This window comes from Euprymna scolopes, chromosome 5 (assembly GCF_053919585.1).
Source record: "Euprymna scolopes isolate OS-2025 chromosome 5, ASM5391958v1, whole genome shotgun sequence".
NCBI lineage: Eukaryota > Metazoa > Mollusca > Cephalopoda > Sepiida > Sepiolidae > Euprymna > Euprymna scolopes.
The window spans coordinates 163,515,950-163,533,200 of NC_136486.1; the positions used below are offsets into that span (position 1 = coordinate 163,515,950).

Below are 17,251 nucleotides of genomic sequence, written 5' to 3' on the forward strand. Positions count from 1 at the left end.
CAGCAGCCACAGCCGTTCCCCTCAACTCTTTCCAGCAGCAGCGGCAGCTCCCCTCTCGGCGACAGCAGTTGATTCAAAAGTGCTTGGTCACCTATCACTGTTTGTTCCCTGAGGCCTACCACCAGATGACTCCACCTCTCTTCAGCAGCTCCCCTCTCGGCGACAGCAGTTAATTCAAAAGTGCTTAGTCACCTATCACTGTTTGTTCACTGAGGCCTACCACCAGAGGACTCCAACCTACCACAACTCTTGGATCCCTATTCCGGCCTTCCTGACGCCTAGTAGACCGTGTATACCAATTCATCTTGACCCTCAATAAAGGTTTGAACTGAATTACTTCGTTTGTTCTCCTTGCTTCCATACGCTCGTGTTATTATATAACATTGGCGTACCAAGACCACGTTAAAACGGATGTAGATAACAGACCCCCTGAGAAATCACGGATTATGTTTATCTTGCCACGGGAACTAAATTAATGCCCGCACTAACTCAAGCAACATGGTCCTTGGGAGTGGAAGTACTGAAAATCGGTAAAGAAAGAGCGGAAAAATGTGTGAATTACACACCTCCGCCCTTCCCTTCAAAGGAAAATTTCTAAAAGACCACAGATGAGCTACGGTCTTGACCGCTTTCACCACTACCGACCAATTTTTCTCCAACTGGGGATCAGGACCAAACAAGACGCTAAGTATTTTGCATGGCCCATCTGTCCAATCAACAGGACCCTGAAGAAGTATTCCTCTTCAAGTACCCGAAAATAAGAGAACTGACTTCAAAATAAGACAACTGACTTGTGCCAGTTGGTTATGGCCTTTGCCACATGTTCACACTGTCTTATTTCGATGTCGACAATTCTAATCTGGGTACTACTCATTACAAGCACGGCATAGGCAACCACCTGGCAAAGTAATGTGCAAATTATTCTGTCTAGCCTTTAACAGCACAAGTCTGTTTGAGACTTATGGGGCGATGCAAAACAAGTTGCAGATAGTTAACTAAGAGTTTGGTCAAAATCTTAAACTGTATTAAACATCGTTAAGGACCGGAAATTACCTTATTTTAGAAGAGTTCTATACGTGACAAGTGATGGCAGTTTCTTTAATAAAAATTTTAAAACAATAATTATTTGAAAATTTGTTATTTTTTAATCCATTGAAGAAACAAATGGAATAGAACATTTGCAAAGATTTAAAATGTGATTCGAATGAATGCCAAAATACGACTGGATTGAATAGCCACCCTCTTACTTTTTCTCACTTTGTTTGGGATACGCTCTCATCTTCACTTTCAAAGCAAGTGAAGTTTTCACAGGAACGACTTAGTCAAATATTTTCCAATCAATGAAAATCGTTTTAAACCCAAAATTTAATAAGACTATATCAAATTTCCCAAACTTATATAAATAGTGACCTGGTTTTCTAAATCAGATTACTCCAGATTTCTCCAGCCGGTGTACTCAAACGATCCAAGAACGCACATGCTCAACACCGTTTGTTAAATATATTTGATGTTTCTTCCTTCGTTATAACGTAACACGTATAAACAATTTATATTAATTGTCGGCATAGGTCTTGGCAATGCCCAAAATGGCCCAACAAGTGCAGGAATCACATCCCATATAACCCCGAAGTTCAGTAGACACTGCTACACATTTAGTAAATTAGGTACTTCTGCAGTTTACAGACTGTGCTGAAATAACACAGTTATTATTTAGAAACCACTCTTAACATGGGAAAGGGAGCTTCATTAACTCTCCTGTACAGTAACCTCACAATTTAATAATCATGAAAACATCAAAATTGAACTTAACTTGAATATCCTATCTAAAATATGCCACGGTCCGTAAGCTGCACAAATACCTAATTGATTAAAGTTCTATTAATTATTAATCAGGTATTTTATGTTGTTTTAAAATATTCGTTCTCTCTTGTTGTGTAAGGAACTCTCCTAAAATGAAAACAAGTAATGGCGTTCAAGCCATCGTATTGTTTTGCCGGGTATGCTAAAATGCAGAAATGCAAAAATCAGATATTTGTCTGATCTTAATAGAAATTCGGGTAAAATTTGCAGAGAACGATCTGTTTTACGGTTGTTTTAAAAATGGAACGGAAATTTCCTACCGTTTTAATCTGTTTTTTTTTTTTTTTTTAATTGACTTTCGGAATAGACACCCCCAACCTCCCCATGTTAAGAACGGCTTTTGGAATAGACACCCCCAACCTTGTCAGCATACCCGAAAACCTATAAAAGTTGACATGTCGAATGTGACGTTGGGCGCATGCGCAATTTGAAAAAAAAAAAGAAAAAAAAAAAGATTAAAACGAAACCAAATTTAAATTTCCGCTCCATTTTTAAAACAACCGTAAAACAGAGCGTTCTTCGCAAGTTTTACCGAAATTGATTAAATTGATTTAATAAAAACGGTAAATTAGTAAAACATGAGAAACAATTTGTTCATTAATGTTGAGGGGAGATAATCTAAATTAAATTAACATCATTAACTAGAAAGAAAAATATACCGATGAGGTATAAGCCAGAAGAGTTCATAGATAAAGCAGAGAATGTGACAGCTTGCTTACTCTCTTTTCCCCTCCCTTCTTTCCTTCCGTTAGCAATGCCAACATTTTCTTTTTTATTGTTTTTTAATTCAATGACTGTGGATCTTGTGGACAAACGTTTTGCATTTGTATTCAAATGTTCCTTTCCAATCTTGGGGGAACTGACTTGATTTTCAATAAGTTTATATGAACAAAGCTTCATTCTTATAAGTGCACGCCTGTGGAACTCTGTTCCGGTTGCCTGTTTCCCACCTGACTACAACCTGGATATCTTCAAGTCCAATGTGAACAAATTACTGATGAACCGCTCCTTAAGTAAGCCACTTTATCAAATCTCCAACACTAACGTACTGTACACACAATAACCCTTATCCCCGAGTGGCTTCCAGGCCTTGATAAGTGGTGACTACCTTGTAAAAAAAAAGAGTTAAAAAAGATCAAACGTACCATCGCTTAGGCGAATTGATTTCATCACGGTCTTATTTAAAAGATAAATAAATTTGTATCGAAATTATCAAAATATTAATGTTTTATGATTATTAATATGAATAAATGTGACAGTTTTTCTTTCCTGTTTACAAGACACTAACGAATGAAATGTTTATTATTTAAAAGTTTGGTTTCAAGTATTCAAGTAACAAATAGTGTGAAGTTAACCAGCAATTTCATAAATACTGAACATTTCACAAAGGTTCGATAATTTTCTGATTCATATTTTCAATTTTTTTTCATGCAGTTTTTTGTTAAAAACCCAAATTACTTCTACCTTCATTGTCCATGGTCTATCTCATTCATTGCCTTATGCAGTTTAGTTTCCCTTTAGCATATATACTTTTATTTATATATACTTTTATTTATATATACTTTTATTTATACTAAAACAAATATTTTTTAAAGTATACCTTTGCTTTATATATTATTGAGCACTATTATATAAACCACGTTAAAATTGATTTGTTTTTATCTTTGAATATTCTTAACCTGGAATTATAAAAGTGAGAATGTGTGTGTGTGAGGACACTTCTCAACCATACTCAACGAATTTTTAATCTACAAACTTGAAATTTGGTATATAGGGTATTCAGACATGTGGAAATTTTTTAAAATCTGTTTTCATCCGGAAAAATATGCTGCTAATGGGTTAGAATTGAAAAATTATTGCTTGGGAGTTATCGGATTTTTATCTGTTTGTCAATTGTTTTAGGAATGCGCATGCGCTGCCATGAAACATGACAGTTTCTTTATATTAAGACTAAGTGAGTTTGAAAACAGTTTGTAAAGATCGTGTCAAGCTGGTCTAATAGTTATCGTACTTGACTCACAGTAGTTTTTTTTACTTATAAGAAGGGGTTTGTTTAGAAAAAGCATAATACTCGCATGCACATATATCAGTTGTATTAATATACAATATTTATGTGTATTTTACGAGTGGACAACGCCGGTGTGTGTGTGTGTGTGTGTGTGTGTGTGTGTGTGTGTGTGTGTGTGTGTGTGTGTGTGTGTGTGAAATAGTAACTGGATTCTGCCTACATTTTTTATTGGAGAAGTCATATTTTCCACTAGAGAGCAATAAATTTTAACAGCTGCTTTGTTTTTAAATTTCTGAAACAGCTACATAGTAAACAGTTGACGATTTCCGTTTTCTATTTCAATATTGAAGTTAACGTTTCGTTTATTTGTCATTGTTATATAGTAAAATCACTTTTATGATAATGAATTTTCCAGCATTACCTCGTCTTATGCAATTGCTAAGTTTGTAATATATTGAACTTAGTATTCCCAGAAATTTATACTGCATTTTTCTTTAATAAAGTACAAAGTTCTTTTTAGACCATATATGCTAACATGCCACCCGGCGTTGCCCAGTCGTAAAATATTTTGATTCATGCAGATTTCGTATTTATTATTATAGAGCCAATTCAATATATAGTGATTTTCAAAGTTAAAAAAATATGACTTAGGTGCCATCAACTAGAATCGAAACCAAAATATTTAACTCTCCAGCAGTATTTGCTACCATATAAGCTAAGGACAGAAGAATATCAACACTTTAAAAATTAATGCAGTTAGATGTTTAAATGTGTATTTGCGCATGTGTAGTCCTCTTGTGTTTCAAATGGCGGTGTGATGCGTCTAGTGTGTAGTTGTAGTCGTAGTAGTAGATGTGCTTATCATCTCTCGCTCTCAGCTAACACCGCTGGTTAGCATTTATGTGAAAAAGGAGCCGAATGCAGAAGTCTCTCTCTGCCAGTATACAGCCTCTCTATCTGCAAGCCCTATGTCACTACATAGTTCCACGCACCGAAACATGGAAACGCACCGAAACATGGAAACTGAGCACGCTGCGGCCTCAGGCGAAACTATAAGGACTCGGAGGAGGTTGGCCTCCAGACATGTGACATGCAGGCCCACTGTCGTATTGATATGCCCTGGTGACTCATGAACCAACCCTCAGCTATGGGTCAAATAGTTCCACTATCTTGTGGTTGTCTTGGGAAAGTGGAGCCCCTAAGGCAGTAGGAAGACAGACCAGTCTCCTTCTGACAACTCCTGCATCCCGATTCGTTCTCAGCTGTCTTGACACAGTCCTGCCACTGGAACCGGCGTCTCAGGAAGAGAGAGTGAGGCTGATCTTGCATAAGTCTCCCTCACTTTAATCCAAGTCAAGCGCAAGTCATGACATCAACTTTTTGTTGACCTCAAGTCCTGGGGCGACAGGGAAACGGCGAAGCAGTAGGTGTGGATACACTGGAAGCTGTAGCTGTGAACCTACACATAGGCGACTCAGGACATGTGATCGTTCCTCACTGGACTGAGGCAGTAGTGGGTCCGGCAGCCTCCTGATTGACAGAACAGCCCTCTTTAGGATCGCTCTGCTCGCCTCTGTAGAATGAGGATGAGGCTAGAAAAGGTGCCCTAAAAATAGCCTGCTTCACCAAACCCTGGCCAGCATACCACAGCTGGCGGGGATCCCCCTTAAGCGGTCGAAACAAAAGAAAAAAGAAAACAAAGGTGCTTACTCTAGCATCGTGGAATGTCTGAACCCTGCTCGACAATGCAAAAGCAAATCGACCTGAAAGACGAACAGCGCTTGTAGCTCGTGAGCTTGCTCGCTACAATATTGACATTGCCCTAAGTGAGACTCGTTTTGGAGACAACGGCCAACTGACCAAAACTGGTGGAGGCTACACCTTCTTCTGGTATGGGCGCAGTGCTGAGGAGCGGCGTGAAGCTGGTGTGGGTTTTGCTATCAAAACAACTCACATACCAAAACTAGCAAGCATTCCTGAAGATATCAACAACAGACTAATGAAAATGCAGTTACCTCTTGGACGCTATACTTGTGTTATGCTGGTCAGCGCCTATGCCCCAATGATGACTAATCCTGATGAGGTCAAAGACAAGTTTTATGAAGAGCTGGACTCTCTCATTTCCTCAGTCCCTCAGTCAGAGAAGCTTATAATTCTTGGCGACTTCAATGCATGTGTCTGTACAGATCATCAAGCCTGGCACAACATCACTGGAAAGCATGGAGTAGGTAAATGCAATAGCAACAGACTCCTCCTTAGAACCTGTGCATCACATGATCTCAACATCACAAACACTATGTTCTGCCTCCCAAATCGCAATAAAACCATATGGACGCATCTACGCTCTCGGCACTGGCATCAAATTGACTATGTCATTACCAAAGTCAAGGGCAGACAGGACATGAGACTGACCAAAGCGTTGGACCGACCACCGCCTCATCATCTCCAAATTCAACTTCTTCATCCAACCAAAGAGAAGGCCTCAGGGTAAAAAAACAGCCAAGAGGCTCAACACAGCCAAATTGAAATGTCCTAAAACAGCAGAGGAATTCCAGAGCAGCATACATAGTAAACTTGCTAACTTCAATCTCAATCACAACAGCGTTGAAGAGAGCTGGACATCCTTCAGAGATGTTGTTCACTCTGCTGTTCTTGGCGTTCTAGGTCCCGCCACCAAACACCGCCAGGACTGGTTTGACGAGAATGATCCTGAGATCCACAACTTGTTGCAGGAAAAACACCGCCTGCTAAGAGCGCATCAAAATGACCCAGTTTGTATGACGAAGAAAACTGCCTTCTCTAACATGCGCAACAAAGTCCAATCCAAGCTGCGTTCAATGCAGGATTCCTGGCTCAGTGCCAAGGCAGATGAAATCCAAGGCTATGCAGACAAACACGATACAAAGAAATTTTACGATGCACTAAAGGCAGTTTACAGACCACAGTCTTTGGCATCCTCTCCTCTGCTCAGTGCCGACGGCTCAACTCTACTCACGAGAAAGAAGGAGATCCTCAACAAATGGGCTGACCATTTCAACAAAGTGCTCAATCGCCCTGGAGCCATCAATGATATAGCAATTGAACGTCTCCCCCAAATCCCCATCGACATCCCCCTCCCCATCAATTGAAGAGGTCAGCAAAGCCATTCAGCAGTCAACCAGTGGAAAAGCTCCAGGTCAAGATGCTATCCCAGCTGAGGTTTACAAGTCCGGTGGTTCAGCCTTGTGGGAGCAGCTGACCTGCTTGTATCAGATCATGTGGAAGAAGGGACAACTACCACTAGAGTTTAAAGATGCCACAATCGTTCACATCTATAAGCGAAAAGGAAATCGCCAATCCTGCGATAACCACCGAGGTATCTCTCTCCTGTCCATAGCAGGAAAGATCTTGGCTCGCATCCTCCTTAACCACTTACTTGGTCACCTGGAACAGGGACTCCTGCCGGAGAGTCAATGTGGTTTCCGTGCCGGTCGGGGAACCACTGATATGATCTTTGCCACCCGTCAGCTTCAACAGAAATGCTTCGAACACCACTGAGACCTTTACACAACCTTTATCGACTTGACCAAGGCATTTGACACAGTCGGGATAGTCTGTTGAAAATAATGAAGAAATTCGGTTGTCCAAGTACTTTCATCACAGTAGTTCATCAATTCCATGAAGGCATGATGAGGCGCGGCCTTGATGACGGTGAACCCTCGGAGGCTTTTTGGTAACAAATGGAGTTAAACAGGGCTATGTCCTTGCCCCTACACTGTTCAGCTTGATGTTCTCTGCAATACTATTTGACGCTTTCAGCAACCAATCACCAGGCAGCAACATTAAATTCAGAACAGATGGAAAGCTGTTTAACCCAAGGAGACTGCAGGCTTTGACAAAGGTGAAGGAAGCAGTGCTGAGTGACTTTCTTTTTGCTGATGACTGTGCCCTCAATGCCAGCAACGAGCGAGAAATGCAAGAGCAGATGAACAAATTCTCCGCAGCCTGTGACAACTTTGGTTTCACAATTAGCACCAAGAAGACCGAAGTTATGTTCCAACCAGCTCCCAGAAATCTATCATGAGCCAAGTATCTCAGTCAAGGGACAAAACCTTCAAGCGGTTGAGACCTTCACCTATTTGGGCAGCACTCTATCTCGGACAGCCACAATCAATCTCAAAATCAACAACAGAATCGCCAAGGTAAGCAGTGCATTCGGGAGACTCAGAAGCAAAGTCTGGGAAAGGAGGGGAATCAGCATTGACACCAAGCTGAAGGTTTACAGAGCAGTTGTCCCCACCACATTGCTCTATGGCTCAGAAACCTGAACTACCTACAGAAGGCACGAAAAAACGTTGAACCACTTCCACCTGAGATGTCTTCGAAATCTTTTCAATATCAGATGGCAAGACAAAGTCCCTGATACAGAAGTCCTGAAAAGTGTTACCCTTCCTAGCATAACATCTACCATTCAAAAGACCCAACTGAGATGGGCAGGTCACGTCTCCCGCATGCCAGATGAAAGAATCCCAAAACAACTCCTGTATGGCGAGCTGTGCCAAGGCAAGCATTCAGTTGGAGCACCAAGAAAACGCCTTAAGGACAACCTTAAAGCCTCCCTTAAATACTTTAGCATCAGTACCGAGTCCTGGGAATCGCTTGCATCAGACAGACCTCACTGGCGTCACCTCATCAACAAAGGAGCTGAAACAGCTGAAGAGAGAAGAAACCTCAAAACAGAATAGAAGCGTGCAACCCGCAAAGCCAGAGCAACAAGCTCTTTCCCCACAACACCTGCTCATCACTGTCCAACTTGTGGGAGAGCCTTCCATGCCCGGATCGACCTTACATGTTATCTCCGGAAGCACAAAAACAATATTTCTACTCACTGATGTCATGGTCATCTTCGATTTTGAAGGACGAACACGACGACGAGTCCTCTTTAAGTTGTAATCACTTTAAGTCGTTTAACGCATGGCAAGTTCCATTTTTTAATTTTGACCCCTTAGCAGCTATTTTTACCGGCTGAAAACGAATTCGAATTTGTTACAATTCCAAATCCCTTATATATCAAGTTTTAAATCTGTAGATGAAAAATTGGCACAGTAATTTGATAGAGCCAATTTTTCACACACACACACACACAGACGCTCACAGAATCACTCCTATATATATAGTTATCCACAGACAGAATGATTCATTGTATCACAGCTCTTTAGAGTTGCTTGACCAGCACTCATTCCAAGCTTAGGACAGAACTAACAACCATCAAGTTGATAGCCAATAGCTCTATTCATCAGGCCACTGGGACAGGCACTGCTGACAATGATATCTAACAATGCTTTACATTAACATTGACTGCCACTCCCACAATGCTCTATTTGTTTATTTGGTAAAAGCTGTGCAAATATATATATATGTGTGTGTGTGTGTGTGCGTGTGTGTGTGTTATCTACATACGGTGCAACTTATCAGTGTGGCTAGACTAGCAACTACCTCAAGCCAGGATTGAAACTCAACTGCGTAGGCAACAGTCAGCACTTTTCACTGTTACCTTATTTGGCTGCTGCTGAGATGGTATGCGAAATTACAAAGTTTAAACATTGTCCAAACGCCTAAGCTCTATTTGTTTACACAAGGAGCATTGCTTTTCATGTTATCAGCAGTTTTACACATTTTGATACTGAATCTGTTAAGTGGAAAAAAATCTTCATATTCATTCATACAAACGAATTAAAAGATGCTATTCGCCCATGCAGGGAATAATGTTGCCATACCTGGGCTACAGCACACTTCCTCTTAGACAGTATCCATAAAAAGAATACTTAATCTAATTGGTTCCTACTATATACAAAGCTCCAACATCTGTCCCATCGTCACAATGTTCCTTCCTTGTGTTTGTTTTATAAGTATTTTCATGGAATGTGTTCTGACGAACTTGCTGCACCAGTGCCCCCCTCAATGTAAATACTTCCAACTAACCTCATACAATGGAGCAAAATTATACCTTCTCAATATAGAGGTACCTAGATGCTGGAAGGATTTCTATTTGAATAGTTTTCTTCCTAATACTGTTCGCCTTTTGAAACCCCCTTCCTGCTCACTGTTTTCCTGACTGTACCAACATATACAAATTTTAAATGGAGACGTTATGAGATCATTTGGTGAATCCAAATTGTTTTAAATTCATCATTATTCGTTTATTTTATTTTTTATTCATTTTATTCATAATGTGTTTTTAAAAATTTTCAACTACCTTGGAATTTCCACGGGTACTGCTAATTAAATTAATTATATATAAGACAAATATTTTTTTGGTACTTCTGCATTTTAACATCCCTGGTAAACAGTATAATGTTTTTTTTTTGTTTGTTTTTTTACAATGGAGTCACGACTTATCAAAGCCCGGAAGCCACTCAAGGATAAGGGTTAATGAGTATACAGTCATCAATGGAAAAATATTGTAGAAATCGTTAGTAGTGGAAATTTGGTAAATTGGATTACTTAAGGGGACGGCTCATAAAGAACTTGTTTATGTTGGACTTGAAGACGACCATATTGTAGTCAGTTGGAAAGCAAGCAAATGGAACAGAGTTCCACAGGCGTGCAGTTCTAAGAAAGAAGCTTTGTTCATGGAACCTACGTCTAGGTTTAGGCACAGATAAAGAGTGGGGGAAATTATTGATAGTGGTTTCAACTAGACAAGTGTTTTTCGTGAAAGTCAGGCCAGGGAGGACCATAGATTGAAGCTCAGACGAGCACTTGCCATGAAAATAATGATAAAGCAGAGATAGGCTCACAACGTCTCTTCTATGGGAAAGTGATTGACGGGAAGAGAAAAAGCATCCCCACTAGGTTACAAAGTCTGTTTTGAACTCTGTCAGCTCCTACCCAGATGTGGCAAAAGTACTCTATCCTTGAAAGTACTTGGCTCTTATATAGGAAGAGAATTGCATCAGCAGTGAAATATCTACTGAAGCAGTAGAATGATCCCACCATTTTCCATTGACCTTGGCAGGAGATTTGATATACGTGTTCTATTTCAGATCAGGAACATGTCAAAACATGGAGCCTCCCCAAGACGAGAGCCATTCATTTCAACTAATGTCAGACTAGGATCAGAGTGTTGATGATGTAAAGATAGAAGCTTGGTTTTAGATCCATTAAAACTAACCAGCCACCTCTTTCTCCTATTGTACCATATGCTCCAGATCGGAGTAGAAAGAATCAGAGGGATCTTGGTCATTTCCGACCTTTGAAATGTTGCCATAGATGGAAGTGTCGTCAGCATAAATGTCTACAAATGATCTTAGGATGTGATTTAGAAGATCATTGATGCAGATCAGGAAGAGAGTTGGGCTTAGGATTGACCCCTGAGAGAATCCAGCATTAATACTGTGAGCTGATTTCTGCCCATCGACCACTACTCTTATGAACCTATCTGAGAGAAATGATTTAATAATTGAGAAGACATTTCCAGCTATACCGTAGCTGGAAATCTTGTGGCATTTGATATGTCAAGAGCAAGGAAAAATGAAGATATTAAAATAAAGCAATAATTAATAGAACATTTAGTTAATTAAGTACTTGTGAAGTTTATGAAACGTGATGATTTTGGATTTCTTTTTTTACTTATCAAAGCCCGAAGGCCACTAGAGGATAAGTGTTAATGAATGTAAGGTGGTAGTGTAGTAATCATTAATAGTATAAATAGGGTAGAATTCGATTATTCATGAAGACAGCTCAACAAGAACTTGTTTATATTGGACTTGAAAGCTACCGTACTGTATTCAACTGGGAAGCGGGCCAGTGGAACAATTCCAGAGGTGGGCAGTTCTGAGAAAGAAGCTTTGTTCATGGAATTTGCATTTAGATTTAGGCATATATTGAGAGGGGAAATCATTAATAGTGATTGTAGCCAGTCGAATGCCTTCTGTGAAAGTTTGGCAAAGGGAAACCATAGATTGGAGTTCAGTCGAGCATATGCCATGAAAATAATAATAGAACAGAGACAGGTTCACAACGTCTCTTCTGTGGGAAAGAGGTGCAGGGAACTGAAAATGGTATCACCTACTAAGTTTCGAAGGTCAAATGTGGCAACAGTACTCTATTTTAGGATGTACCTGGGTCTTATGCAGGTAGAGGATTGCATCGGCAGTGAGATACCTACTGGAGTGGTACAGTGATCCAATGATTTTTCCATCGATCTTGACAACAGATTTGATATATGTGTTCCATTTCAGATCAAAAGTGAAGGTCAGTTCCAGAAGCTTGTCAAGACATGGAACTTCCCCAAGATGAGAGCCATTCATTTCAATTGGGACGTGATGGAGGTCAGAGCGTTTATGATGAAAAAAAGAGAAGCTTTGTTTTCTATGCATCAAAATAAACCAACTACTTGTTTCCTAGTGCACCACGTTCTCAAGACCAGAAGAAAAGGAATCAGAAAGGTTTTGATCATTGCTGGCTTTGAAAGTATTGCCATAGATTGTGGTGTCGTCTGCATAAATGTTTACAAATGTTTACAAATGATCTAAGAATGTGATTTGGGAGATCATTTATGAAGATCAGGAAGAGAGTTGAGCCAAGGATGGAACCCTGAGGGACGCTAGCATTAATACAATGAGTTTCTGATTTCTGTCCATCAACGACTACTCTTATAATCCGATCAGAGAGAAAGGATTTAATTAAGAAGACATTTCCAGCTATTCCATAGCTGGCGATCTTGTGAAGTAGACCTTTATACCATACTCTATCAAAAGCCGTCGAGATTCACTAATCCTGTGTGATATAACAGTTGGTATATCAGGTGTAGATTTAGCAGAACCGAAACCATATTGCATGTCACTGAACATGTTATTTTTGCTGAGGTGTTTAACCAATTCTCTGTTTATCACAAATTCCAGCAATTTATTCATGACATACTGATTGGTCTCTACTGAGAGATGACTGATCTCCAGAATTGTTAAATACCGGGCAGTCTGATGAAGTTTTCAAAGTGTTGGGAAGTATTTCTCCATAAGGTAAGGTTTAAACAGTTTTGTAAGTATGGGAGGTTGAAGCTTTTTGAACACTATGACTGGCCAATTGCTTTACTGGAATCCAAGTTTATTTATAAGCTTGGCAACATGACATACAGATATTTATAAGTCGCATAGTGGGTTTTTAGTCACAGGAGGAAATATGGAGGGGGGTCTGATAGCAAAAAGAATTTGATGCAAAGTTTTTGTCAAAGAGTTTCCTCTTGTCAGATGCTCACAAAATTATCTCGGGTCCATTGGTTGGGATAAAGAGTTTACTATTGTCAGATGCTCACAAAATTGCCTCGGGTCCATTGGTTGGGATAAAGAGTTTCCTCTTGTCAGATGCTCACAAAATTACCTCGAGTTCATTGGTTGGGATAAAGAGTTTCCTCTTGTCAGATGCTCACAAAATTACCTCGGGTTCATTGGTTGGGATAAAGAGTTTCCTATTGTCAGATGCTCACAAAATTACCTCGGGTTCATTGGTTGGGATAAAGAGTTTCCTCTTGTCAGATGCTCACAAAATTACCTCGGGTTCATTGGTTGGGATAAAGAGTTTCCTCTTGTCAGATGCTCACAAAATTACCTCGGGTTCATTGGTTGGGATAAAGAGTTTCCTCTTGTCAGATGCTCACAAAATTACCTCGGGTTCATTGGTTGGGATAAAGAGTTTCCTCTTGTCAGATGCTCACAAAATTACCTCGGGTTCATTGGTTGGGATAAAGAGTTTCCTCTTGTCAGATGCTCACAAAATTACCTCGGGTTCATTGGTTGGGATAAAGAGTTTCCTCTTGTCAGATGCTCACAAAATTACCTCGGGTTCATTGGTTGGGATAAAGAGTTTCCTCTTGTCAGATGCTCACAAAATTACCTCGGGTTCATTGGTTGGGATAAAGAGTTTCCTCTTGTCAGATGCTCACAAAATTACCTCGGGTTCATTGGTTGGGATAAAGAGTTTCCTCTTGTCAGATGCTCACAAAATTACCTCGGGTTCATTGGTTGGGATAAAGAGTTTCCTCTTGTCAGATGCTCACAAAATTACCTCGGGTTCATTGGTTGGGATAAAGAGTTTCCTCTTGTCAGATGCTCACAAAATTACCTCGGGTTCATTGGTTGGGATAAAGAGTTTCCTCTTGTCAGATGCTCACAAAATTACCTCGGGTTCATTGGTTGGGATAAAGAGTTTCCTCTTGTCAGATGCTCACAAAATTACCTCGGGTTCATTGGTTGGGATAAAGAGTTTCCTCTTGTCAGATGCTCACAAAATTACCTCGGGTTCATTGGTTGGGATAAAGAGTTTCCTCTTGTCAGATGCTCACAAAATTACCTCGGGTTCATTGGTTGGGATAAAGAGTTTCCTCTTGTCAGATGCTCACAAAATTACCTCGGGTTCATTGGTTGGGATAAAGAGTTTCCTCTTGTCAGATGCTCACAAAATTACCTCGGGTTCATTGGTTGGGATAAAGAGTTTCCTCTTGTCAGATGCTCACAAAATTACCTCGGGTTCATTGGTTGGGATAAAGAGTTTCCTCTTGTCAGATGCTCACAAAATTACCTCGGGTTCATTGGTTGGGATAAAGAGTTTCCTCTTGTCAGATGCTCACAAAATTACCTCGGGTTCATTGGTTAGGATAAAGAGTTTCCTCTTGTCAGATGCTCACAAAATTACCTCGGGTTCATTGGTTGGGATAAAGAGTTTCCTCTTGTCAGATGCTCACAAAATTACCTCGGGTTCATTGGTTGGGATAAAGAGTTTCCTCTTGTCAGATGCCCACAAAATTACCTCGGGTTCATTGGTTGGGATAAAGAGTTTCCTCTTGTCAGATGCTCACAAAATTACCTCGGGTTCATTGGTTGGGATAAAGAGTTTCCTCTTGTCAGATGCTCACAAAATTACCTCGGGTTCATTGGTTGGGATAAAGAGTTTCCTCTTGTCAGATGCTCACAAAATTACCTCGGGTTCATTGGTTGGGATAAAGAGTTTCCTCTTGTCAGATGCTCACAAAATTACCTCGGGTTCATTGGTTGGGATAAAGAGTTTCCTCTTGTCAGATGCTCACAAAATTACCTCGGGTTCATTGGTTGGGATAAAGAGTTTCCTCTTGTCAGATGCTCACAAAATTACCTCGGGTTCATTGGTTGGGATAAAGAGTTTTCTCTTGTCAGATGCTCACAAAATTACCTCGGGTTCATTGGTTGGGATAAAGAGTTTCCTCTTGTCAGATGCTCACAAAATTACCTCGGGTTCATTGGCATAAAGGACACAATTCTGTTCATGACTGTTTGTTATTTGCCAAAACTGGTGGGAGCCTAACTGCATCTCAGCTACTTGAAACTTAATGTACAGAGCATAGAATTACTTGCATTCTTTATTACTTTTTTACAATGATTTCTGGGAGACCTAAGAGTGGCTTTAGTTTCACAACATCTATCAGAGTAAAAGCAATAGAAATAGTGATTTCTGTGTGCAATGGCAGCGGCACATTCTGAGGGCTGTTGGACTTTTGTTGGTATATCTTGGAAGGTATGAAGCGATCTATACCGACAATTAACAATTCAGCCAGAACTGATACTATAGACGCCACGTTCTTTTTGAACATGGTGTAGAGGTATATCTGGTATAAATGTTCAGAAGTTATCCCAATCAACCGTAGAGTATCGATATATAATACAGCCGAGATGTACATCTCAGGGTTTATTATCTACATTTGGAATTTTCAAATAAAATTCAAGTTTTATGTAATCTTTTGTTTCTTGAATTGTTAGGAAAAAGTGCATAGTAGTTAGCAGAGCCCCTCCCTATGTTAAGAATAAGTTTCTGAACCTCATTGATTCAGTACGATCCCTAAACTGCAGAAGTTAACCAAGACTTCACTACACAAATCCCCATTCAGGTATGGCCCATAATTCACATTTTACCGTTTAACGTCTCGGTGGCAAAAAAAGAGAGAAAAGGGTGGTCATGTATCCAAATTTAAGGAAATATAACGGGTTGTACATTTTAGAGGTAACAAATAATATTCTGAAAGGGAGGTGAGAGTATTGGTTGTGCATTGTTGAGTTTGTGCCAGAGAAGAATATGTGTAACAAGAATGGATACGAAGGGAGAGTCAAGCAGAAATGGGATAATCTGTCTCCTTAGAATGTTTCAGTTTAATACGATTAATATTTATAGATAATTAAAAATTCTGAGTATATATATATATATATATATATATATATATATATATATATATATATATATATATATATAAATGCAACTTTGTTTGTATGAGTTCGTTCCTTATAGACTCTGAAACGGCTGAACAGATTTTCTTTAAAATTCACATAACTTTAGTGTGTAAGTCTGGGAGTGATCATAATTTTTTTTTTATTCAATTTTCATCCAAGCAAGGCACAGTGCCACTTTGAAGTAGGGGACTATAAGTTGCAGGGATATTATGAAGGGAGATGAGTAGCAAGATGTTTGTCCACATTACACTTAAACTTCTGCATGTCAGTACATCTTACACCTAGGGATCTCACTGTGAAGGGGTGGGATTTAGCTGCTTGTTGGGTTTGTCAGGAATATTCATGTCGAGGGGGTACAAGTGCTTGTAGTTCGTCTGAGCATTCATCATTAAAGTACTTGTAGAACAGGCAGAGAGATGTAACATTTCGTCAATGGGACAGAGGCTGAAGCCTAGATGACAGTTCAAGATCTATCAGGTTGGCGACTCTCTTTTGAACCCTGTCCAGGAGTGAAAAACCAGTAGCAAATGCACCAGCCCAAATGTGACAACAGTACTCCGTACATGGGCGAATGGTGGCCTTATAGAGGTATAAGATACTTTCAAGGGTAAGTAATTTTCTAGAGAGCCCATCTTCTTTGCAGCAGCCTTGGCAATGCTTTCAATGTATCTATTCCAGTTCATGTTCCTTGTAAACGCTAGGCCGAGGAGTTTAAAGGAAGAGCTTTCAGGTAATGTGTCTTTGGCCATTGGTATTGGTAGTAGAGAAGGTTTCTTGTAGTTATTGAAGGAAACAAGCTTAGTCTTGGCAGCATTGAATGTGACCCCATTCCACTTCAGATTCGAGGTCTTCCTTAGATATGTGTTCATTCGGTTTTCTCCCTTCGTGTCTGCTATAGAGAGTGGTGTCATCAGCAAATATACCCATCTCAGAAACAATTTTATCAGGGAGGTCATTTATGAATAACAGGAATAATAAAGGTCCAAGGATAGACCCCTGAGGTACTCCCACATTTGTATTATATTGTTTAGATGTACGACTGTCGAGGACAACCTGGATTTTTTCTTACTTAAGAAGGATTTAATTATATTGTGTATTCTTCCAGTGATACCATATGATCTAATTTTCCTTAGAAGACCATCATGCCATA

General features: G+C 39.8%; 1 protein-coding gene across 1 annotated transcript in view; it reads left to right on the forward strand.

Annotated features, from left to right (window-relative positions):
• LOC145276658 (protein CFDP2-like) overlaps positions 1–6,359 on the forward strand; it is a 174,302-nt gene extending 167,943 nt beyond the window's left edge. The window contains exon 3 of the mRNA XM_080127848.1: positions 5,656–6,359. Within this exon, the coding sequence (XP_079983974.1) occupies positions 5,656–6,359 (704 nt within the window). The remainder of the gene's footprint in view (positions 1–5,655) is intronic.
• The last annotated feature ends 10,892 nt before the right edge of the window (positions 6,360–17,251 follow it).